The sequence below is a fragment of the Pocillopora verrucosa genome, chromosome 11 (genome assembly GCF_036669915.1).
Source record: "Pocillopora verrucosa isolate sample1 chromosome 11, ASM3666991v2, whole genome shotgun sequence".
Lineage (NCBI taxonomy): Eukaryota > Metazoa > Cnidaria > Anthozoa > Scleractinia > Pocilloporidae > Pocillopora > Pocillopora verrucosa.
Window position 1 is genome coordinate 11,404,247 of NC_089322.1, and position 24,112 is coordinate 11,428,358.

The 24,112-nt window shown below is 37.0% G+C and overlaps 1 protein-coding gene across 2 annotated transcripts in view; it reads left to right on the forward strand.

The window, feature by feature from the left end:
• The window catches only part of LOC131782880 (regulator of nonsense transcripts 2), a 28,157-nt gene extending 11,247 nt beyond the window's left edge, over positions 1-16,910 (forward strand). For both annotated transcript variants that reach the window (XM_059099621.2, XM_059099622.2), the window contains exons 9-35: positions 1,687-2,082; positions 2,573-2,665; positions 2,801-2,840; positions 3,493-3,557; positions 4,299-4,385; positions 4,752-4,842; positions 5,029-5,103; positions 5,637-5,746; positions 6,124-6,209; positions 6,433-6,541; positions 6,685-6,742; positions 6,880-6,935; positions 7,620-7,736; positions 8,105-8,206; positions 8,627-8,710; positions 9,517-9,558; positions 10,303-10,404; positions 10,838-10,897; positions 11,472-11,610; positions 12,090-12,226; positions 12,716-12,899; positions 13,706-13,989; positions 14,316-14,432; positions 14,832-14,964; positions 15,569-15,703; positions 16,014-16,134; positions 16,496-16,910. In XM_059099621.2, coding sequence (XP_058955604.2) covers positions 1,687-2,082; positions 2,573-2,665; positions 2,801-2,840; positions 3,493-3,557; positions 4,299-4,385; positions 4,752-4,842; positions 5,029-5,103; positions 5,637-5,746; positions 6,124-6,209; positions 6,433-6,541; positions 6,685-6,742; positions 6,880-6,935; positions 7,620-7,736; positions 8,105-8,206; positions 8,627-8,710; positions 9,517-9,558; positions 10,303-10,404; positions 10,838-10,897; positions 11,472-11,610; positions 12,090-12,226; positions 12,716-12,899; positions 13,706-13,989; positions 14,316-14,432; positions 14,832-14,964; positions 15,569-15,703; positions 16,014-16,134; positions 16,496-16,505 — 3,033 coding nt within the window. In that variant the 3' untranslated portion in view covers positions 16,506-16,910. The remainder of the gene's footprint in view (positions 1-1,686; positions 2,083-2,572; positions 2,666-2,800; positions 2,841-3,492; positions 3,558-4,298; positions 4,386-4,751; positions 4,843-5,028; positions 5,104-5,636; positions 5,747-6,123; positions 6,210-6,432; positions 6,542-6,684; positions 6,743-6,879; positions 6,936-7,619; positions 7,737-8,104; positions 8,207-8,626; positions 8,711-9,516; positions 9,559-10,302; positions 10,405-10,837; positions 10,898-11,471; positions 11,611-12,089; positions 12,227-12,715; positions 12,900-13,705; positions 13,990-14,315; positions 14,433-14,831; positions 14,965-15,568; positions 15,704-16,013; positions 16,135-16,495) is intronic.
• The last annotated feature ends 7,202 nt before the right edge of the window (positions 16,911-24,112 follow it).

A 24,112-nucleotide genomic window follows, 5' to 3' on the forward strand; every position in this document is an offset into this window, starting at 1 on the left:
AGTATTGTGCAAAAGTAATGCAAACACCTGTCGACGAAATTCGACGAAATTCCTAGCTTTTCAACGAATTCTTGACCGAAACGAAACTTCGACAACATTTCTGCGAATTTTCGAGGCATGTATTGTTTTGAACGGCTCGAACTTTTGGCGACATATTCCTTGATGGCGTTAATGCGACTCAAAATTTAGAGCGAAACTTCGTTCTATGCAGCGAATATTCAGGGCGATAATTCGTTGCAATTGTTCATTCTTTCCAAAAGATTTGGCTGAATTTGTGGTTCGGTACTGCTCTATGTAAAACTCCCATGGAATTTCCCGCAACGATTTGAGTCCTCCGCGTGACCTATGTTGTTTGCAACCACAGCAACACTCAGTGTATCAATTGTGTCGATGCGTTTGGGATCATTTATGTACTCTACTTTTGGTAGTCATCGTGGCCAAAGTTTCAAATTATTCTACAAAAAAACAAAAAAGCCCCTCCACAAGCAAGGCCTCCATCCAGCTGAAATACTGAAAGCGTTGAAACGCGACGGGTTACTAGGTTTTACTACGCGCATCATTTGAAAGTTGCATCTCACCAGTTTCATGGTAAATTTACCTCGATTGGGAAGACCTCAAAAGCTGTCTATGGAAGCAAACAGTGTATGTAGAAACTGTGCAAAATAAGCATTGGCAAAAGATGCCAGAATTTACTCAAAAATAGGGCAATGTGACCTAAATAATAGTTGTTTCAGCGGTCACTTACTAATATTCAGTATTTTGTTGCGATCTGCACTTGAATATTGTTGTGTGGTATGGCACTGCACCCTTCCCTCTTACGACTCTGAAGACTGTACATAGAAATGCACCTTGAAGACCATTGTACCTGCACTTTCATACAGAGAAGCTCTCCAATATCTTAAACTACCCAAATGAAATGGAAGATACCAAGAGGGGGCCCACTCTTCAAACGTCTCCTTATAATGAGGGCATCTGCACACCATTACCAAACAAGAAACTCAAAGCACTAAACAATACCAAAGCATAGAATTAAAAGATTGTCATAGTTTTTTTCTCAAGAGCAATTTTATCTTTTAATAATCAAAATTATATTACATTGTTTAATTATAGAGCATATTTCTATATTTGATTTGTGAAATTATTTCTGGTTTTAAAATTTAATGTAAGAACATTGTAATTCATGTGTATGCAAGAATGTGGATATTAAATGTACCATTAATATTATTATTATTATTATTATTATTATTATTATTATTATTATTACGTCTGTTCTTGACTTTGTTTCACCAAAATGTTGTTGCACTTTCTTGACTTCCAAAGCAGATGGATCAAAGGAATTGTTCTTTTATTACCAGACACTTATGAACCAAGTTTACATAACAGCAATATTAAGATTACAGAGACTAACCCTTTGGCTTTAGGCTCAAAAACACCAATAAAAAGCAATATCAACAGCAGCAAAAGTGTTAGCATTTTGGATCTCATTAGATCCTTTCAAGATATGGTGCTTCTCCTTTATGGAAAGTAACTACAGTGAAGGCAGACAGGCATAGGTGTGATCAAATTTCAAGAGAAAATAATTCTGAGTGCAATGACTTTATTGGGACATCAACACAACAAAACAAACAGTGTGTTATTAATAAGGTCTGTATTTATTTGATAATTTTGTCCATATTGTTTCCACAGCTTGCAAATGTAAGCAAGTATCGTGTCACCATGAGACTGTTGGGGGAGTTGATTATTGGTGGAGTTTTTCCAAAATTGTCTGAAGGCATTAAGACACTCAGTGCAATCCTTAGTAACATGGTAAACTGTGATAAAGAAAGCCATGTGTACGTACAGGTGATAAGCAGCTTTGCTCGTCATTGTGGGGAGGACTTTGCAGGCTTCACATCCAGGAAACAAAGGTTGATGTCTGAGAAACACAAAGTAACATTTCCAAAGTGTGGTATAGTGCCTGATGAGGATCAAGCAGTTATTCATCAACACTTTCTATCTTATTACAAGTCACTTTCCATCCATCTACTTAGAGCTCATAAGGATCTTCAAAACAGGGAGAGGCAGAATCGCCAAACTTTAATGGTTGGTGTTATACTTTGTTTATTGCTTTTGAGCTAAAATGTAGTTCATTTTTCCATTATTGCTTTACTTTTGGGGTTATCATTGATTACTTAAATACAATTACCAGTAAATGTAAAGCACCTCAATCTCAGCTTTTCACATTCAAGCAAATGTTTAGACCTTGACACCCTAGAATATCCCATGGTCTAATGTGAATTTTTTAAAAAATTCTGATTTAAGCTTCAGCAGTGTTCAGTGCAGATTTCTTTACAACAAAATATATTGGCAATGGTGATCACACTTGTACTGTAGCTATACAGTGCTGTTACTTATTGTGTTTTTGCAAAGGCAAGAAAATTACTCTCATTCAGTACCTCACGTCACCAGAGATATGAATTGGGAAGATGAAAAGTGCACTTCTTTATAATCGCTAAAAGTAGACTGAAGTAGTCTACCTGTGAAACACAGTGTTGTAAAATATATTTATCAAATGTTTCAAATTTTCCCACAGACAAAAGGTGAATTACACCCTGAACGAAAGGATGCATTTGAAAAGGCACAGAAGGCATATGAGAAGCTGCTGGCCAATACATCCTCTTTAGCAGTGAGCATTTTTGATCATAACATGCCAGATGTTTTTTTTTTTCTGTATTGACATAAACAGCAGTGTAGACCCTTATACCTCTGTGCTTATCTTACCTAGCTAATGACTTTTGTGTGTTTGCTATGATTTGTTTAGGACATACTGGATGAAGACATGCCTGATTTGCCCCAGAATGGTAAGTGGTTGTCAGTCACAACAGCTATTCCTTTTATTCTGGTTTTACTCTGCTGTGCTCTGTTCTGAAGTGATCTATTAACTTTTAAAATCCTCAAATTGGGTAACTTGTAACTTCTCCCTGTAAATTCAGGACATTATTCAGTTAGAAGCTTGTTAGGAAGAGTGTGTTATTGTGATGGAAAATTAACTTCTGTTAACCTCAAGTTTTGCAACAAGGGACAATTTTTGCCTTTCTAGTTAACTGATTTCAGTGCAATTACATGCTTGTCATAGCTTTTAGGACAAATGATCAACAAGTTTATCATGGTTATGTTTATTAAGTTGCTTTTGTCCAGGTTTTTATGCATGAAAAATTTTGTAGAAGGTGCATTTGAAGGTGCATTTACCAAAATTTGTCAAGCTACAACAAACCATCTGCACTTGTAAAATGTTGATGATGACAGAAACTTTGTCTAAATAAACAACTTTGTCGCTAGTGTGGAAAGGCCCCTACTGTCAATTCCATGAACATCTGCTTATACAGTAGTTTGAGCTCTGGTGTAATATATAACCTCTGAGCAGTAAGGTGTGGAACGCATTTAACTTTCATATTTTCTCATTTTTCTCATTCAAGAATCAAAGATTTCATTATTTGTTTCATCTTTGTATAGAGTTTGTCCAGCAAGAGGCTGAGGGAAGCACAATCGATGTGTTTAACCCTTTTAAACAATCAGAGGTACAGTGTGGGATGAAATCAACTTCAAGTCGAGCACAGTTCACATTCACCATATGACTTCCCTGTTTTTCTTCCATCTTTCTTTTGATTAAATAAATGTTCACTGCTTGATCTTTAGAAATTATAGAGTTTGAAACAAATCCTAACATTTCTCCAATGGAACTTTGTTCAATTGCTACTACACCATAACACTTTTTACAGTAGATAAAGTTATTATCAGCTCATATTTAAAAGCTTTCCAAGTGGACTTAGTGAAGTATTCTCAGCCCATCCTTTGAGTCTGATCTATTTCTGAGGGGAATTCCTTGGTCATGGCAGAAAATGTCAGGGTTTTATACAGTCATGTAAAAATTTCTTGTTTTCTGGGAGCTAACTGTTTCAGTGGTGACAAGTATTGAACTTAATGCACCATGTAAAAAGCCAAGAAAATTACTTAAAATTATACTTAGGAACAGTTCAGAGATTCAAACCCACTTCAGTCTTGCTGAAAGTGTGTAAATAGTTAGTTACTAGATGGCATTCCTTTTTTTTGTTATCAGGGTGGAATTTTTGTGTAAAGAGTAGGGAAATTTAGTTTCCTCAAGACAATTTTCCTACCCAATTGCAAAGCTTTGGTCTGAGATAAGTTTTTTATTTTTACTTCATTTTAACAATAAAAATCAGTATTGGTAAGGTATAAACTTAATATAGATCAGTTCAGACCTTTAATTTACAAAAAGTAATTACTGATCTTCTAAACAGTATGATGGAAGTGCAGGCCTGTGGGAAGATGAGGAAACAAGGATCTTTTATGAAAACCTCAGAGACCTCAAGGCTTTCTTACCAAAGGTACATGAAAAAACTGATTCTATGATAACACTATATATATACATATACACCTAGTATTTCAAACTACTGACTAATTCAATCAAAGAACACTTTTCATTTTTTGTTATTGAAAAAGGTAATTTGTGCATAGTAATTGGCAGTTTTGGTGATGTAGTCTATTTGTGAATGGCACCTTTTTAGAAATGTTAGAGATCTCAGCCATCAATTTGGTAGTAAGGCAAGTGGTAAGCTCAGGCCATACTAATTGCAGGGATAATTGGCAAATGCATTTTGAAGTTACCATGATTATCAGTAACAGGACACCCGCAAGTAAATGAAAGCTATTGATTTCACCAACAACAGTACATTTCTGTATCTTATTGTCAGATCTTGTACAAAGATGTTGGGAAAGATGAAGAAGAAGATGATGAAACAAATTCAGTTGCAGATGAAAAACTAGACATGCAAGAGCTGGAAAGTAAATTTTAGTTCTGGTGTTCTTGACATTTGTAACCAGCAAGGCAGTTTTGGGTATTTAGGTCTGATTATTAGTTTTGTAAATATGTTTACTGAAAAATTTACTCTTAACCCCTTGCTGGTAGGAGGATATTTTCCTGTATCATGTTCATAAAACTTCAACAGCCATATTTCTGATTTTTTTTAGTGAAAGTTGAGGAGTTTGAAGAGCTAGGTGATGACATTGGTGATGAGGAATTCAGTGGAAAAGAAAGTGAAGAAGGTACATACTTACATGCACTTAACTTTGAATTAGAGTCATTCATAAGTTCCTTTGCCGCTGTAACTCACACATTCATAAATATGACTATGAGACTGATGTCATAAAAATATAAGCTCTATTTAGGTAGTGGTTATCAAAGCTATTTGCAGTAATGATGCTACACGGTTAGCTTGTAACATGTACTTTAACTCTAGTGTACATGTTCCATACCATTAGGCTTCTTTTTATTGTTAATATCTGATGGTGGTGTGGACATGCTCAACATCCAGGGAACTTAAAGTGATGATATTGTTCATTATGTCACATAAGTAGTAAGGGCACACTTTTACATTGACAGTGAACAACTCCTAGTAAAAAAAAATTTACCTTTTGTGAGCTGATTGGTCCTCCTAAAAATATAGCACAAGGGTTTGGTTTCTTAACTTTTGGAAATTAAGAGTTTGCTATCTTTTCATCCCATGCAGGCATATATTATCTAATACTGTTGGGGGATAGAACTTATTAGAATTCAAAAATGTTTTTGTTAATATCAGATGAAGATGACAGTTCATCTGGAGAAACACTAAGCTCATCCACTGGACAAGCTCTGGAGGCAATTATACAAAGACTACCCACATGTGTCAACAAGGACCTTATTGATGAGGTACATGTAATGCACAGTTAATGTTTTTTTACTAATGTTAAGTCGTTGTTTTGGATGTTTAATCATCACACTGTGTAAGCACATTGGTTGTTACCTTGCAAGTGGATGTTCCATCCAAAATCTTAATCATCCATTTTGACAAAAATTATGCCCCGCTCGTAGTTAACTTCTAGAGTAGTTCCCCAACAGTAATTCGTGAAATTTAATTTTCTGATTAACACCTAGGCATGCCATAAAAATTTGTGAAACAGAGTGGGATGAATTTGCTGTGACCTGCATGAACCCAAACTCAAAACTTTGGGTTAACAATACCTTTGGAACTACCTGCTATGTGAGAACAAATAAATGTCTTTTGCATATGTTGTATGTTTTTTTAGGTAGCAACAGAGTTTATGCAAACATGCAACACCAAGGGAAACAGAAAAAGGCTTTGCCATGCACTTTTTGGTGTTCCAAGGATACGGTAAGAATTATGTGTTTAATGAAAAAGACTGCAAAGTAATGGGGAAATGTTAAGGTTAGTCAAGTGTGCACAAATCTACACAGAGTAAGAACAAATTTGAAACCTGTTTCCTGTTTGTAGTATGTTGTCTTGAGAAATGAAATAGACCATTAAATGCTTGAGTTTTTTCTAAGTTTTAGAATTAGTACTACATATATAATCCAATGCCTTTTTTCCTTGTAAGGTTGGATCTGTTACCAATGTATGCTCGCCTGGTGGCCACTCTTGATCCCTGTGCTCCTGATCTTGCACCTGAGCTTATGCAGCAGCTGAAAGGAGAATTCAAATTTCGCGTAAGCAAGTTGAAGGAAAAATAGTTTTAAAAAAAATTATGGCAGCTTTTTATGTCTCATAAATACTTTGACTACTGATATGAGTTGAGTGATTTATTCTTTGTTTTATTTAGATACTCTAGCGGTTCCATGTTGTTTTATAGGTGCGTAAAAAGGATCAGATTAATGTTGAGTCAAAAATAAAGACCGTGAGATTCATAGGTAAGAACTATTTATGTTAACAGATACTGCTTCTAGAGCAACCCTTCCAAAATGGAATATTTGTTAAGATAATTATTAGCAAATATAATTATAGTATAGTACCATGTATTTTGCACTTTCTTTCATTGTTCCTGCAGGTGAATTAACTAAGTTCCATATGTTCCCAAAAGGAGAAGCTCTACACTGTTTGAAGGTGAGATGAAATTTTGTTCATCCCATGTGTACCCCACTGTTGCCTCACTCTGCCAAATGCTTTAACAGTAGGATATTTTTCTTGCAACATTCATCCTCTCCTAGAATTTAAGGGTACATCAGTCACTTAGTTGATTAATATATGAAGACTCTTAATCCTCTATTTCATGACTATCTTAAATCCTTTGCTCCTGTCTAAACAGCTTCAGGTCTGCTCAACGTTAGATTTCCAGCAGTTGGTCACTGCCGTCAAGAGTTGTCAAAATCATATAAATAAGAAGATAATGATTCTCTAGCACCTGAGCTTGCCATTTACAGATAGGAAGTAGAGCTCAGTAAGAGTCATGATTGTGTATAAGACTACATTCTGTGGTTTGAAAATCAGCCACTTGAAACTTCTTACTATTGAATGAAAAACTGTTTGATGTTTGATGTTTTTATTCAGGTTTCCGTGGTAAGCTAAGTTTTGAACAATGTAATTTACTTTGAGTAAAAATTTACATAGTGAAGGGTCACTGTCAGCTGGTTTTTAATTACAGAGCCCTTTGATCACTTCTCATCAATCAACAATTTAATTGGGTGAGCTTTCTGGGTAATAGTGATTTTTAATTTTTGGTCTCCTCTCAATTGTAAACTTTTTTCTGTCTAAGTTACATGAAATGAACTCTTTGATTTTTTATTTTAGATGCTTTTGGAAGATTTTACCCACCATAACATTGAGATGGCCTGTAACTTGTTGGAAGTGTGTGGCAGATTTCTGTACCGCTCACCAGACTCGCATATCAGAACTAAAAACTTGTTGGTGAGTTCAGTTTTGCAAGATTTTGTTGGGTAATTGTAATAGTAATGATTGTTATTGATTATCTATTTTTCAGTTATTTAGATTCATATAATATTTATCATTTTTGTGAGGAAATGAATGAGCCTTCCTATCCGTGATTGTACTGATAAAATTCATTTGTTTGGACAAATGTTGATAAGGTTAGGAATATGTATTATTTCAGGTGCATGTAATCATATAACAAATAAGCTGGCTGTTATTTTTGAGCTTCATACACCTCCATTTTTTGTATTTTTGAATAAACGTGACTTCACATAAAGCCATAACTCTTTAAGTTACATGAAGTTATCTTACCGTCCGTAACTTATTGTCTCCCTTCCATACACAAGGAGCTGATGATGAGAAAGAAAGCTGTCCAGAATCTGGACAGTCGTCAGTTGACCTTGATTGAGAATGCGTTCTTCTACTGTAACCCTCCAGAAAGGCAAAAGGTGATTCTTATCAAAAAGCTTTCATCCTCACATCTTAGTGCCTCGTATGAGGCGTATGAGTAAAGTTTAATCTTCGCATATTTTAAAGCTGGTCTTCAACATGTTATATACATAGTTTAAGTGTGTTATAATTTGCTTAATTTTCTCCTGTAACCATCTTTGTTTTTCTTAGGACCGTAATAATAAATAATAACTGCCCAGGGGATTGGGCTGTTCCTATTGATATTTATATTTTCGTTGTCGAGTGTGATAAATTTAAAAGTGTACTTTGTTGTACAAAACAGTCAAAGAAAGAATATTTCGTATAATTTCAGCTGATGTTATGTCACTTTGCTAACCACAACTCGTTGCTTGGTTAGTTTCAATTCCATGAGCAATTGGCATTAATAAAAATCATAAGATATGGTTTATTGTCTATAGGTTGCTCAGAAAGAGCGTCCTCCGATGCAGGAGTACATCCGTAAATTACTCTACAAAGACCTCTCCAAAACCACAACAGAGAAGGTATATAGAATGAGAAAGATGGAAATTTTGAGTTCAGTAATGAAATAAAGACTTTTCTTAAGAGAAGGTATAGTGGTATAGAGTACACTGTGTGAGGCGGAGGGGTATAATAGTGCTCGTGAGAATCGTTTTGAAAAGTAGTGTTGTTAGTGACAGTGACTGATGATTGGAAGTCAGTGATAGTCACTATCAGAGTAAATTGAAGGGTTCTTTGTCAGATTTTTTAATTTTGCTTTCAAGGCTGGGTAATCACAGCTGACAAACGCTGCTACAGTCTTAATGCAAGGAACATGATTATCTCGGAAAAAGGCACAAGTCAGTTTCATAAACCAGACCTCGACTGACAGACAGTTTTTCATTTAAATTTGGTGATTACAGTTTACTTCTGTTTAGACTGTCGAAGCCGCCATAAAAACAGTACTTTTCAGGACCACTCGGTATAAAATCACAGAAATCGATCGGCTGAAGCAGCTCTTTAGATTGATGTTACCATAAAGAACTTAAGATAGTTATACAGAGGCAAGCTTTGACTTCCTTTAAAGGTTTTGTATGAATGCAGTTGTAAAAAGATTTTTGCTAATTCAAGATTATTTACGCACCTTGGAAATTTAAAAAAGTGTAAATTCTGTTAAAGGATCAAAAGTTCGCTGTCAACTTACCAGAAGATCGAGAAGGTTTAAACATATGAAAAGAGTTGTGACATGAGCACTACTCAGCTGTAGTCTTTGTGACTATGCCCTGATTCATTTAGATATATGAGGTAAAATACTCAGTTGATTACGTTAGTTTTGATTATTTTCCGGCAGGTACTACGACAAATACGAAAACTACCCTGGAATGAACCACAGGTATATCTGTAAATCTGGTTGTTGAGGCGTTATCAGAACATTTTGAGAAAAGTTTGAATAATAGAAAAAATATATATTCATTTACTGAGCCAACTGTGATAAGTGCGAGGAGCCGGTCCGTGCAGTGTGTGGAGAAAAATTGAGCGCGGAGCTGAAATGTGGCTTGGAGTTCAAAACCTAATTAATGCTTACCAACTTAACAGTTGACTCAGTAATTGCTGGGGGTTAGGAGCGTTACATACCAGGTTTGAATCTTCACTTCCGAGCCCAAGGACAGACGAACGATTTGGATATTAACAATAATAACTGAGAAGAATGTGCTGCAGATGACCGTTTCTTGTATATGAGTTTGATGTCATAAGAGCGATTAATGTTCGGAGAAGTTATGAATTCATACTTGTACTCGTTAGATTTCGTTTTTCACATTCAAAATAGTCAGAAAAAAGAAGCCTGCTCGTAGTGGGATGAAGGGAGTTTTTCATAAATGTATGTGTCAATTAATTTCTGGGTTTGATTTAAACTGCATTCTGTTCATTCTGTCGCGTAAGTAAGAACATAATGAAAGCTGAGCAAAACTTGTCTTGTCGTTTTGGAGTACGATACAAAGTTAGATGAACTTTTTGTTTATGTTCGCTATTGTTCAGTATCTTCTACAGTAGGATGTATCATATCAAATATGAAATTTTTTTCTTGTAATGAATCCTCTTTACTCCGTGCATTTTGTTTGGTTTGATGACTTTTCAGGTTGCTTTGTACGTAATAAAGTGTCTGATTCGTGTGTGGAACATCAAATACAACAGTGTACACTGCGCTGCCAATCTGTTGGCAGGCTTAGCACAGTATTATGTAAGTAACCATTGATCTTATCTTATCCATTTGTCTCATGATCATTTTTACATGAGAAATACACTCAAAGCCAACAACCAAATAGTTTTATGACTGTTATATGTATTTCTAGATGTTTCGACAGCAGTTTTCTTTTTATCTTTTTTTTTCTTCTTTCTTTCTTTCTTTTTTATTTTGCTGCTTTGCAATTTTTATTGCCAGCTGAAAAAAAGTCAGTTTGTTCGTGGCAACCAGAGTTTTTCTTTCCTTCGCTATCTTCTTGACTCTGATTTTTGGTGTACCTTCCTTGTTTTCTTCTGTTCCTCGCTGCTTTTCTCTTGTCCCCTCTGTTCATCTGGTCTCCTCTACTCTCTAAACCACCCCTCTTTCCTGCTTATGATTTTGGGCATGATTGATGCCTATCTCATATAAAGTAATTTTACCACAATTTTAGGAGGACGTTGGCCTGTATGTCGTTGATGGAGTTTTGGAAGAGATTCGTCTTGGAATGGAGGTAAAAAGTCAGTCTAAATGCCTTAAAATGAGTTGGCTCTATTGGTGCGGTTGAAATGCCGAGAAACAGGGTCTTTTTTAATATGCACGAAAAACAAGAAATTCACACTCTCGTAAGAGCCCTTATTTTGTTTCGTTTCCAAAGAGCGGACTACTAAATGGCACAGAATCCTCACCACTATCTTCGTTTTTCTTCAGGCTCTAACTCTAACAGATTGGAGAATTCTTTGGCTTTAACTCCTCCCTTGTGCTTTAACATTTCTTAATGAAAAGCTTAAGTTCACCCTGCTGAGCAGTGTTCAAGAGCGGTATAATCTACTTTCACAATGCTTTTCCCTCCATGTAGGAATGTTAATGGTTGTGAATGGAATGTTGAGGGGGGGGGGAGTGGGGGTTGCGATAACCAGTATCCCTTCCTGGAGGAGCAACAACACTTTCCTAGTCGCTAAATGCTGCGTAATCTCAGTTGTATAAGCTGTGGCAGCTATGCGTGTCGGTCCCTGTTCATTCCCGGCTTACAGTATACGTACATTGTCGTTTATTTTACACATTTTATAAACGTGATTTCCCTTTAGACAAACCTGCAGAAGATGAACCAGCGTCGTGTGAGCTGTGTGAAGTTTTTGGGTGAGCTTTATAACTACAGATTAGTGGAGTCACGTGTCATATTCAGCACCCTTTATTCCTTTATCACCTTTGGAAACAACCAGGAAGGTCAGTGAGAAGTAATACTTAAAATAAATGCCTAAACAATGCTAAGTTTAATTGCCCTAAGACAACGAAGGAATATGGTGTAAAAAGTACGTCATAAAATAACTTGTTGCATTCATTCTAAAGCTATTTTCTAGGGGTTTTCACTTAAATTTTCACGCATCTTCCTTTTCTCATTCTTATCAGTGTTGTCACCAAACTCATTGCGCCCAAATTCTTTTTCTTGTAACATCGTGACAATCACTATCAGAGCTATGTGCCAAAAACGCAACAAACTCAACGAGCGATAACAACTGCGTGGGACTTCCACAAGTGAATTTTTAAAAAGAGCAATATTAAAAACGCGCGGCTTGGGATCACGCTTAATAAGGTTGAATTGATTTTTTTTCCTTTCTCTCTACCGTGGGTTTTGATCCTTTTCTAGGGCTTACTATCCTGGTCTACTTACAGTAGGTAAATCCGGTTTTATTTCTTGACAACAGGTGTTGTTTCAGTGCTGGATCCTCCTGAACATCTGTTCCGTATCCGTCTGATGTGTACTTTACTCGACACCTGTGGACAGTATTTTGATCATGGAAATTATAAGAAGAAACTTGACTGCTTTCTTGTCTACTTTCAAGTAAGATGAAAGCTGAGCCTACTTTTTCAATTGTAGGCCAGTGGCTTAATTATCTTTTTTTCTTTGAAAGATATGTTGATTTTGCGTTTTCAAATACCTTGTGAACCTTTCGCAAGTGACTGGTACATTTACGAAACACAACATGACGTAGAATGGAGACGAGACATCACTAATTTCAACTGTCGATGTTCGAGCTGACGTCTAAGGTTAGAATTCAAGAAAGCCATTTGTGTAGGTTGTCACGTTCGTTCCTAGTGGGACAGCGTAATCACTTTTTGCGCGCGCTGGTCATCAAATATCTCTGTGTTAATTGCTAAATCTCTACAATGTCAGTTTCTGTGATCGCTTAGTACAAGAGTTTCGAATTTTTTTACAATCGAAAGTTAATCTTGATTGATTGTGACGCATGGTGGACACTAACGTTAGGGGTTCGCCTTGTGTGGTTGCACCATACAGCTTTATAAGAAAGCGTCATGATTGTTTTACTAGTGCTACATCCTGAAGAAGAAAGCCGATCCCATATGGAATGAAGGACACCCATTTCCGCGTGATGTTGATTACATGATTGCTGACACTCTTGAGTCTCTTCGCCCCAAACTCACCATCTTTGCAAGCCTGGAGCAAGCTGTTGAAACTCTTGAAAAGTTGAACAAAGAGCATCAAGAACAGATAGGTTAGTGTGGTGTGGTTATTCAAGCTAAATGGTATCCTGTTTAAGATTCACATCGCCTTTATGGCGCTTTTCGATTGGATATCATAAAATAAGGAACAACATCCAAAGAAGCCATTGGGAATTTAAAATGCACAGATGTAAACGACCTAAGTGGAGAGGAACGCAAATAATAATGTCGCATTTGATGAGGTTTGTCTCTGTTTGGTTGAGTAGCTAGTGCGAGTTTTGCAAGGGGCAAAGTGATGCAAAACCGTTGTAACGAGGGTTTTTTTTTCCTTTTCGACACCCAATTGTAAGTTGCTCCAAAAATAGAACGTTTTGAGTTCTTATGGTATGTTTTAATAAACAGGTATAAGGCTACTTACAAAAATAAGCAAACGTGATATTTTTTTTGTCCGCTTGTCCGCGGGGGAAAAAAGATCTTTTTTACTGTGAGTTCGGTCAACTTTGAAATAAGAAGAGTAGACGGAAAAAAATATTAGATTTTTTTTGTAGTAGTATACGACTGGTTAGTTCTTGACACTTCAGCAGTTGAGTGAAAGAAACCTATAAAAACAACTCAGGGACCAAAACCCATCGGTTTTCCGCGATATTAATCCAGTGCTCAATCAACTGAGCAAATACCCCTATGGCCCTTATATTTAAGACAGTCATCAGGGCTCGGCACGGCTCTTATTTTCCTGCCAGTCAAGAAACTTATTTGCGAGATAGACGAAGCCTAAGATCATCCGCACTTTATTCCAATGAAGGCCGTGAAATCAATGTTTAATATGGCTGATTCAAGCTGTTGTTTCATTTCTCTGTAGAGAAAGCCACCCCCATTGAGCAAGACACTAACATCCCAGAACACGATTCAACTCCAATGCCAATTCCTAGCATGTCTTACAGCAAAGTTGTCACAGAATCTCCAGCTGCCTCGCTAAGTAACTCTCCTTGCCAGTCCCCTATGCTGCGCGAAGAAGATGAACACAGTGAGACTGGGGAGAGTGAAGGTGAAGACGAAGAAGACGATGAGGGACGTGGTACCCATGGGACGGAAAATGATAAAGAAATTACTGAAGTGGACATAAATGATGTGGATATGAACAAGGTGTTTTGCCGTAAATGCTTCAAATTCTGAATAACTTCTGTTCAAAAATAGTAGTCTGAGATGTAACAACTGTTTATGGTCAAATAGATGTTATCAGCAGGTCAGACCCCAAACGTCTGAGCCGTTCGACCAGCAAAGTAGGGTTAGGCTACTGTTTCCTTTTCATCGTCTTCCTTAAAGAATAAAACAGTTGAGCCGTGTGTTTCTCCAAGTTTGCTCTAAAAGACGTCGGGTAGATTTTTCGATTTTTATGTAATTTTGCGATCATCCTACTTTCTTAGTTGAGAAGTGTGAACCTTACTACGTTCCATGACCTTCTCCTGCAGGTGAAAGTCCTTAGTCCTCCAAAGCAGGAACAAACCGTCGAAGACAAGGCGTTTCTTGCAGCCTTTGATAAGTTGATGTTAGATGACATTCAGAATCGCCGGGAAGAAAACCCCAAGGTATTTAGAATGAAGCAAACACCAGCTGCACTGTCCTTTTATCTTTCCACCTTTTGCTCAATTACCTACCAAGCCTGTAGAAAGTGTAATTAAAGTTACATGTGTCATCTTTTTTTGATTTTGTCAGTCTTCTCTGCTTCTGACTCAACGATTGATGTTTTCGCGTTTTCGAGTACGGTAATATTCTCCTCCTTCCCTATCCCATATTGGTTACCCTGTTAGATGACAAATGGCGAGAAGACAAACTGTAAACGGGTATTGTAGCGGGCTTTTCAAGGTTAGAAGAAATTGGTGTTATCTGCAAGGCTCAAAGAGACCATAACTGAACCATTTGCAGTTGTGCTGTTGCTGTTTCTTTCTCTTTTTGTTGTCGCCCTAATTCGCTTTATTATCTCTCAGGTGCCGAGTTTGGATGTAGCAGTTCCAATGCACCTGAAAGGACAGAGAGCTCGTCACAACAGTTTGACTGAAGAGAGCGAAAACCTAAACTTTGTTGTCATGCTGAAAAAGGGAAATAAACAACAATTTAAAGGCAAGCAAGTTCTTTTCGTGAGAGTTATATTTATTTATCTAAAAGTTGTAGCGCGTTTCAAGTTTGGATTCATACTAAGGTTCTTCACTTCCGTGATTCTATTGAAATGGCACATACCTTAAAGAATACGTTATTACCTTAGCAGCCGAGCTCAGACTGACAAAATGTCTTATCTTATTATCTAACTTGGTTACTAGCTGGGCCCTTTTCCTCGTTTATCTTTTAAGGGCCCAAAAAGTTTGATTTTGTTTGCTGGGTCTCATTCAAAATCGAGTTTTGAAATGCAATACTAGGAAATGACATAGAATTAACTGGTTTTTGAGCTTAAGACCCGAACTATTATTCCGTAGAATTAGATTGAAAATGCCTGTAGAAATGCCTGGCAACACACCTTTTTTAATTAATAATTAGTGAAATCAGTGGCTGTTCAGTGTTTGCTTCTGCTCCATTTTGCTATTGCTTCAGCCGTCTATTTATGTATATCTTCAGTCGTATATTTTAACGTATAAGGGCAATTCACCAATGCTGCCCTATAGAACTCGACGTAGTCTTTATAATAAGAGGATCCTTACAATAATAAGGTTTTTATTCCCCGAATGAACAGATCTTCAGATTCCTCTTAGTTCTGGTCTGGCGGCAAACATCCGGGACAGACAAATGGCTGAACAACAGGAACAGGAAGAGGTCAAGAGATTGGTGTTAGATTACAATCAGAGACAAGAAGAAGAGATTTATAATGGTATTGTATTCAACCACTGCTATCATTCTCCATCTTACACTAGTGGCAGTTGTAATATGTAAGAATTAGTTCTTGTTCGGGGCAACCGGGAAATCTGACTTTTGACTCGTGTGAAAGATGGCAGTAGAAGACAAAGACCAGCTGAGAATATTAACATTGTGAAAAGAGCGAAAAACGAAAGCACTGAATGGAATGCTTTGACACCGCTCAATTTACTTCAAAACTTGAACCTGCGTGGCATAAGATTCCCAAGTAATTCAAGAATACTGATTGAATGTATTTCTTACGGCTGTATTTTGATTTTCCGTAGAGATGCTAGCTCAGCAAAGACAGGCTGGTTCTGAACAGTCGTCAAGGTCTCACCATCGCTATAACAAGAGACGACCTCCAGAGGGCAATGACACCAGCCTTGTGTTTGCAAACTTAACCAGGTAGAAATTGTTCCATTATTTTAACACAGTACTAGGAATTTAATGAACAATTTTTACCGCAATGTTTTCAGAAAGAAATGTGACCACGATAAAGCATTTCTTTTAGAGGACCTCCTAATCTATTTGTAAAGAATATTTAAGCCGTTAAGATGTGCAAAGTTACACTTACCTGATTTAACCTTGTTAAACGGTTTTTCATTCGTAGTCAAGCTCTCTGTTCTCAGGCAACTGTTAATGGTGTTACAACGGACTGCTTTAGGAAAAATCATTTATAGTAAGCGTAGAACCTTCCCGTAAGATGCTTGATGACTGCGTCTTGTAGTCAACGGATATAAATTCCTTCTAAATTCTCGTGTTCTAGGAGACGTTGAGCACAATGGAAGGGGTGAAGTGTGGCGCGTAACCGCTGAAGTGACTCCCCATGGGCGCAGCACGAGAGCAACCCATGTCTCCGGGCTTGGTCAGTCACTCAGTCTGCACCACAGGTTATCCGTTCGTGGTTTGTCATATCATACAAAGTCTTCGGGGGAATTGTTTGAATGCCTGCAAACTATTACCAAAATTCATGCCGTTCGCAGGAAGAATTTTAGAGGGGCTCTGTCAAAAGCAAACTGCTAAGTATGAAATAGAACGTAGTCACTCTTGCGTTCATTTTAGTCAATAAAGTCTTTTGAACGTGCGAAGGCTTTGAGTTCAAACGTTTTAGATACTTATTAGCTGCCAAGACTTTTTCGTGTTTGTCTTGATATGAATTGGTTGAGCTACGAAAATTTCTTTATAAAAGGTGCATAAGACAAACTTTTGACTACGTTCCTACGTTTTGATATCGTATTTAACCATTATTAATAGCCGAGTTATAGTTTGTCTAAAAAATATATTAGCGTATTTCTGAGTTAATGCATTTGTTTTTTGATCTAGTCTTATGTAAAAATTGTAAAGAAAATAAATGTGCGTAAGATTGATTACGCTGCATTTCACATTGTTGGTTGATACATCACACTCGACATTGCTCGGAAATAATAGATCGTAGTCTTCGAAGGAATTGCCTCGGAGATATGGTATGCTGTTTTCCTCAGCTTGCTGGCGCTTACAGACCCAGATTTTCGTCACTGCCGTGTCGTCCCAGACGGCGTAGAGTTTAGCAGTGTGGCTCTCGCAAAAGGCGCTCTAAGTGTTTTCGCTCGTTGACCTTAAAATTTTAAACTACTCAGCCGTGTAGAGACTCTCCTACTGGTTAGATCCGTCCCACTGTCCCATCCCAGATGGATTCCCGCGTGAAACCACACGATTGCAGCCCCTTCGCTTGAGAGGTGGCTATGATACAGTAGGACGCCGTTGTAAACTCTAATATTTTCAAAGCAACTTCTGGTCATGAAGCCTCTTCTATTACGACAGCCAGTTCCAGTGTTCCCTTATTTAAAATTTTAATCAGCGCAAGAAAATTTTTCGAAGACACCAAAAAAATTGCGCGAACCCGTTCGGCATATTTCAAAAATTTATAAGTGCTTATTGCACCAAATTGCAAGAGAAATCATTTTAATATTTGTTAATAATGTACACGAATAAACGTCACAGAAAGTCAAGAAATTTTTAAAGAGTGTGCGCGCTGTTTGTAATTTGCACTCGTGTTACACGAGAATGCAATCGCTTTCAGCCAATCAGAAGCGCGGTAATTGTTTATGTACATTGTATTAAAAACCCATATTAAGTTCTCCACTGATAGTGCATTTCACTGTTAGCTCTTCGTGCCTATCGAAACGAGGGACCAAAAATTTCCTTTTAACTCAAATGAGACGTACAAAGTTTCGTCGAGGTGAATAACTGGGATATTCGGAGTTTGAGTAGGCAATCAGAGCGCACCCTCGACGCCAGCCATAAGCAGAAAAAAAGGCATTTCAAATACACTTGATAGAGTGTTTGAGCTTTCAATATATTTTTCCTCCAGAGGGCTTATTATTTATGGCAGTGGAACTAAAATCAAATAAATTCTCATCCTTCAGCTGGTCTTTATCTCTTCATTACTTCCATCCGGTAAACAAAATGGAATAGGTAAAGAGAAGGTCAGTGCATTATTGGCAATCAACTACTTGAAATACGATGTTAGAGGACTAACAGGTTTATCATTAAGGCTGGGCCTGCTTTTGAATTTTCAGCGGTAATGAAAATATTTGAAGACAGTTTTGATGTAGATGGTATTCATATTTTGAAGTGCAAATGACGCAACGAAAACTGACTGCATTTCTTTTTATCCTTTTTGTGTTCCGAGGAACTTCTAAAGAGGTGGCCAGAATTCAGGGATGCCTGAATGAATTTCAGCGAGATTTAATCATGAGGACAAACGAATGAAGGCAAAACCCACACGGTTTATGGTGAATTCGCCCCAATGCAAAATCGCCCACTACCACCCCTGCAAGTTCGCCCCGTAACTTGATGTTGAATGACTTGGGGGCGAACTCATTTTATATTAAGGGGGATCTCGCAAAGGTAATTGCGAATTCACCAATTATCACTTACACGACGCTTTCGACATTGTCGATCCGAGCAACATGCGAGACGTGTGTCACTTATAAACCTACAGGTAGCAATGGCCTAGCTCTGTAATAGGGCGCGAAATCCGAAGGTCTATGATTATATTCTTCATGGGGACTCAAATATCTCTGTCTAACACTCGTAACAAAATGAAAAACATATTTCTTTAAACCTTTTTTTCATTTGTATCGTTTTGTTTTGTTTCTGTCTATTTTAAAAGGCCTTCTGTAGCTCGGGCTGAACGATATTGTCGGTGACACCTCATTATCATAACTGATAATGCATTCATCATTTCATTACTTTTCAAAGACGACATTACGCCTTGAGGACCTTATGTTTATTGGTCTATAATTTTAATCCCACTATCAGTCACTAATCACAGAAGCATATTTGGGATTGTAGAGGGAGTGATGTGCCACCGTGTGCTGCCCTGGATTAAGAACTTAAGGTGGAGACTGAATAAGACGCTTTCATATTGTTGGGAAAAGTCATAATGTCAGGAAATTTTGCAAACAGAGGGAGAACTTGGACTTGGGAGAAATTCAAAGGAAAAAAAAAACAGGCAACCAGCATTCTTCCAGATTTATGGATTTAATTTTGATCGCGATTTCATTTTTCATTGTTATTTTGTAACTTTCCTTTATTCTGCGATAATTTGTTTGTTTGTTTCTTTATTTGGTAATATCTTCCTATTAAAGTAGATAAGAAACAGCAAATAGTTTGCGATAATATCGAAACATAATGGTAGCAGCTGTGCATCTGTCATTCAGTAAGAATTTGAGAAGTTTGCACATGTGTAAGTGCATGTGTGTATTTTGTTAGCTTGTGGAAATTATGTATGTTGTCCTCAATTTTGAACCAATTCCTTTGCGGTTGATTACCATCAACCTTTGTTTCCAAATGTCATCAGACATCAAACACTTGTTAAACTTTTATTTTATTTAGCAAAACTGTGCTGTTTATTTCAATGACATAAAATAATCGCAAACATAGCGACCCGATTTTTTCCTGAAAGCGCCAAGCCTCAACAACTATAAATGTAAAAATGACTCGAAAAATATAACACATAATTTAAAAGAATAAGTTCCCAGGTACGATAAGGCAAACTGCTGTTTCGCCTTGCGACTTTCAAAATCCTTACTTTTCATAATAAAAAGAAATGTAAAGACTAAGTTAAAACCAAATTTAAAGGAGTCCTCACCTTTTTGTATGGATTGCATGTTTCTCCAGACAAACATATTTTTCTGGTTACTATTACGATTTCCGTCTTCATAAACGCCCAGCATTCATTGTGGGAGCAATCTCTTTCAGTTTTACACATGGCCTGTTTTGAAAATCCCGGTTTAAATGAAAATAAAAGTACCTTTGAGTATTTTGGTCGGCCCTACAAGGAATATGAAAAAGATTCAACTTGATTTTAGCCCACCCCGTTTATACTGAACCAGCTGGGATTTAAACAATAATGGCAAGGGAAGGATAAGTAAATGAAGAAGCATTTTGAAAGAAAACGCACGCATCAAAATAACTAACACACCAAATATAACATCTATGTTCTTGCTGAAATTTCTATTTGTAATTTAGATTTAGCGATCTAAAACACTATTCGAGCTCCGACCTCCATTACAATAACGTCGAAGCGTGAATTTTTTTTGGCCTCATCTCAGAAATGCTTGTTATTTCTGCGTACCTATGAAGGCTATTTCTTTACTTTACTAGACTGGGATCAGTTTCTATTACAGCAACAACGAAACTACAGCAATTTGCCTCGCTGCTAATATAACACAGTAAGTAGTAGTAGTAGAGCTCAGCTTCTATCTGCGATTAAGGTGCGTGCTCGAATCCTGTTGGAGCTTGAATTATTAGCTTCTCTTCAAATATTACGTGAAATGAAACTTACGTGCGGAGGTAATTTTTCCCTTTTAAATAATACGCACAGCTCAGTTCCGAGAGATGTTGACCAAACTGCTGAGAAAACGCTAGCTATATCTGGACAAGGGAATAAGGCCTTAAAGTAACGAACTCTAAGTCGTAATTAATTTTCTACAATCTTTCGGAATTACGCCAAGCTAGATATGAAATGAACCTTCAGACCCCAACTGATCAGATTCGTTGGTGAAGTGTAGCCGCCCTCACTTTTGACGGGTAAGTTTCAACCAGATAGGCACCGCAATTTCTCTTTGCACAACGAACTGTCTCGGAGACTTAACCCACATAGAAATTAACTGGCTGATCATGCACGCGGTTTTAACTATTGGAACAGGACAATGTTCTTGCAAAATAAAGTTTTACTTGATGTTATCAAAGAAATTGGTAAGTAAATCCTCAAAATCGCAGGAATTTTAAGATAGAAAAAAAAACGTTATAGAACAATTATCCTAACAGTTGGGAGAAAAGGTTAAAACTGAATACCAACAACAGATAAACTCTTGAAGGTTACAGTTTTCGAGATTGAAATACAACCTACTTTTGCCAGAAATGTTATGATTTTCCCTTTAGAGTTATTGCATAGAAAAATGATTTTTACGCACCTTCTCATCTCCCCATGAAGTGATAAGGAGCAAACATACCACAGATGACAAAAGTAAATTCATTTCAGAGGTGTGTATATGTCACCCTGCGCGGCGTTTATCTTCTTCCTAACCAGCTGACTGCCTTGAAGAAATTAAAGGAAGTTCTTATAGTCTTCTTAACCCTGCGGTGTATTTCAGTGTACATCGTGTTAATTCAAAAGAGAATTAGGTGCACCCTCTTTAACCTTGGATACGCCGCTGTTAAAACACAATTTATCCATGACTTTTTGTTTTCAGTTCTATTGTTTTAGTTTGTCGTTTTGCACTCAGTAAATTTCTTGTATTAAGTGAAAAACATCGGGAATCAGTTGTCGAATAACACACCTGGCACGTCTTGCGTAAATACTACATGGTTGTCAATAGGTGAAAGTTATCGGTTCAGTTAGATATAATCCCACCTGCCTGTTTTGACCCGTTTACCCTTCAGTGCGTGTGCACTGAAAATAATACCAAACTATACTCAGTCTAAACAATTTGAAAAAGGCCAAATTCGGTATTGCTCCAGTTTGCTTCAAATTTGTTTGATAATTTGGTTATTGCTGACATTTGTCGCCCTAGACAAGGGAAACGCACTTATTGGCCTCATGAAAGAACAGGGGATAAATTGTACTTGTAAAACCCTTATGTCTGCGGAAAAAAAAAAAAACCACCGTCCGTCCTGTACGATTCTTGTAAATTTGTTTGATAACGAACTTGTATTTACAACGAATATGAAGGCATCGCTATTTTAAGTGTTTTTTTTTAAATTATTTCCATGCCTCTCTTAAATTTTTCTTCCTTCATTACCGTTTTATGTATATGTTTCTTTAACCTTCCAAGTGTCATCGTGTGCGTCTCAAAAAGGCTCAACCATCCTACAAAATATTTTACGCCAGCGCATAGTGTGGAAACGCAGAGAAAATAAGACAACCTAACCGCAGCCTGAGAGATGTTAATTAATTTAATTTTTTAATCAATTACTCGAAACTATCGAAAACATAGCTGTAAGCATTTCTCCTACAGTAAAATTAAACATGAAAAGTAGAGTAGTTTTCATGAATAACTTGGTTTGTTTACGTTAACTGGAAGGAAGGAAGTAGATTTGAAGTATTTACAGTTGATGGAGACTGTTTTCGTAATCAACTAATCAGTTAACAGTTATTCGTCGGAGAAGAAAATACTTCCCGGTGTTTCCCTTATCCAAAGGCATATAACTGGTGAGTTTCCTCCTCGAGGCTAAATGAAAAATACGCGATAATCACACTATACTTGCGGCTCAAGCCAAACATGCCAAAATGTTCATCATGAAGTGAACGGGTCGATTTTATATTTCACTGAGCTGTTCAGTCTTCAGAACAAAGGAGATGACATGCAGCTTTATGTTCATCAAACGAAAATGAACTCCCACCCCATCGTGTTTCTTAGAGCCGTGTTTATGAAAAAAGCTTTACTGCTGTTAAACATGTTAGAACACTCTTTGGAAACTTCGTTCCATTAGTTGGACAATTCTATTGCTGTTACAAAAGCGACTATTTAGCAGGTCGGCCATCTTGGTAAACGATTTTTTTTTCGGAAAAATTATTGGGGAAAAAATAGAAATAAAAGGATTATTGAGTTGAAAGAAGACATGATTTGAGGGTTAAGTTTCATCTTAGTGCAAGACCAAATTAATTTTACCAAGAAAACTACTTTGAATCACTAATCATCTTGTGGTAGATTAGAGGGCTAACGAGAGAAAGAAAAAAAAAGAAGGAAAATCTCATGAAACAATTGCATAAGGAATTCTTGCACATTCAGTAGTCGATAACCAAACTTTATCCGAGGGTCTTTATGGGGGGTAGCTCTGACGGCTGACGGTTATTTTTTCCCGATTTTGACTACTAGCGGTTAAATTTTAGGGTCTTGGACGGTTGACGGTTACATTTTAGGTTTGATGATAATCAGTTAGATATTTCTTCAATGAGTTTAAGTTAATATTAAGTTTTATGTCATTTCATATAGATTAAATTCAGTCTTCCTTTGACTTAGTCAGTGGAGTGTAGCGTACTTCCAAGACCTCAAACAATGATCAGTTTCAAACAATAACGTACTTCTCACTGTTATACGTGCAAACCATCGTAGCTGAATTTTATAGACCTCACTCTTCAAACTGGATTCGTCACGGCGGTTGTCTGCGGCTGTTACATTGGGCGATCAATGGCATTATATTCCAGAACGCTTTTAAATGGGGCAGTTCGTTTACATTTCACTCAAAATTAGTTCCTTCTCTGAGATATTGTTGTTATGTAGTTGATATATAGAGGTATAACAACTATAGCCACCATTTGGCGTGAAAACATGCACGGATATTTTTCCGCGGACGTTATCTATGCCGAGATGCGAACAGTTTTGCGACAGCGGAGCTCAAAGAAAACTGTCAGCTTTAAGGAAGAGGTAAAGTCCAAAGAAAAGTACACAAGCATCTCTTCACGCCAAATGGAAGCTATTGTATTTATTATCCTTCAAATATTTTTGAAACACGCGGATAAACTGTTTACCAAAAACTTACTGTTTGATGAGCGGAATGTTTACTTTTTCAGTGTTCTCTGGTACGACTTTAAGAATAAACAAATATGTCCCTTCTTCTTTGACAATAGCGAAACGCTTTTCCATCTTGAATTAAATTATAAACGAACGCTTTCATCCGCGTAGTTGGAAAAGGTTTAAAAATTGGGGAATATCACTTGAGGTTTAACCCGTGCAATATCTCTTAGTTTTAGCTGTCGCAAGGAGCGGTGAGTTGAATTCAAAGATCAAATTTTGCTGAGGCTTTTAATTTTCGGTCCACATCTTGTAACAAAATATCTAATTATAGGAAAGTCCCTCGGCTTTTTATCTTCATTTTTCATTAATTCAGTTTC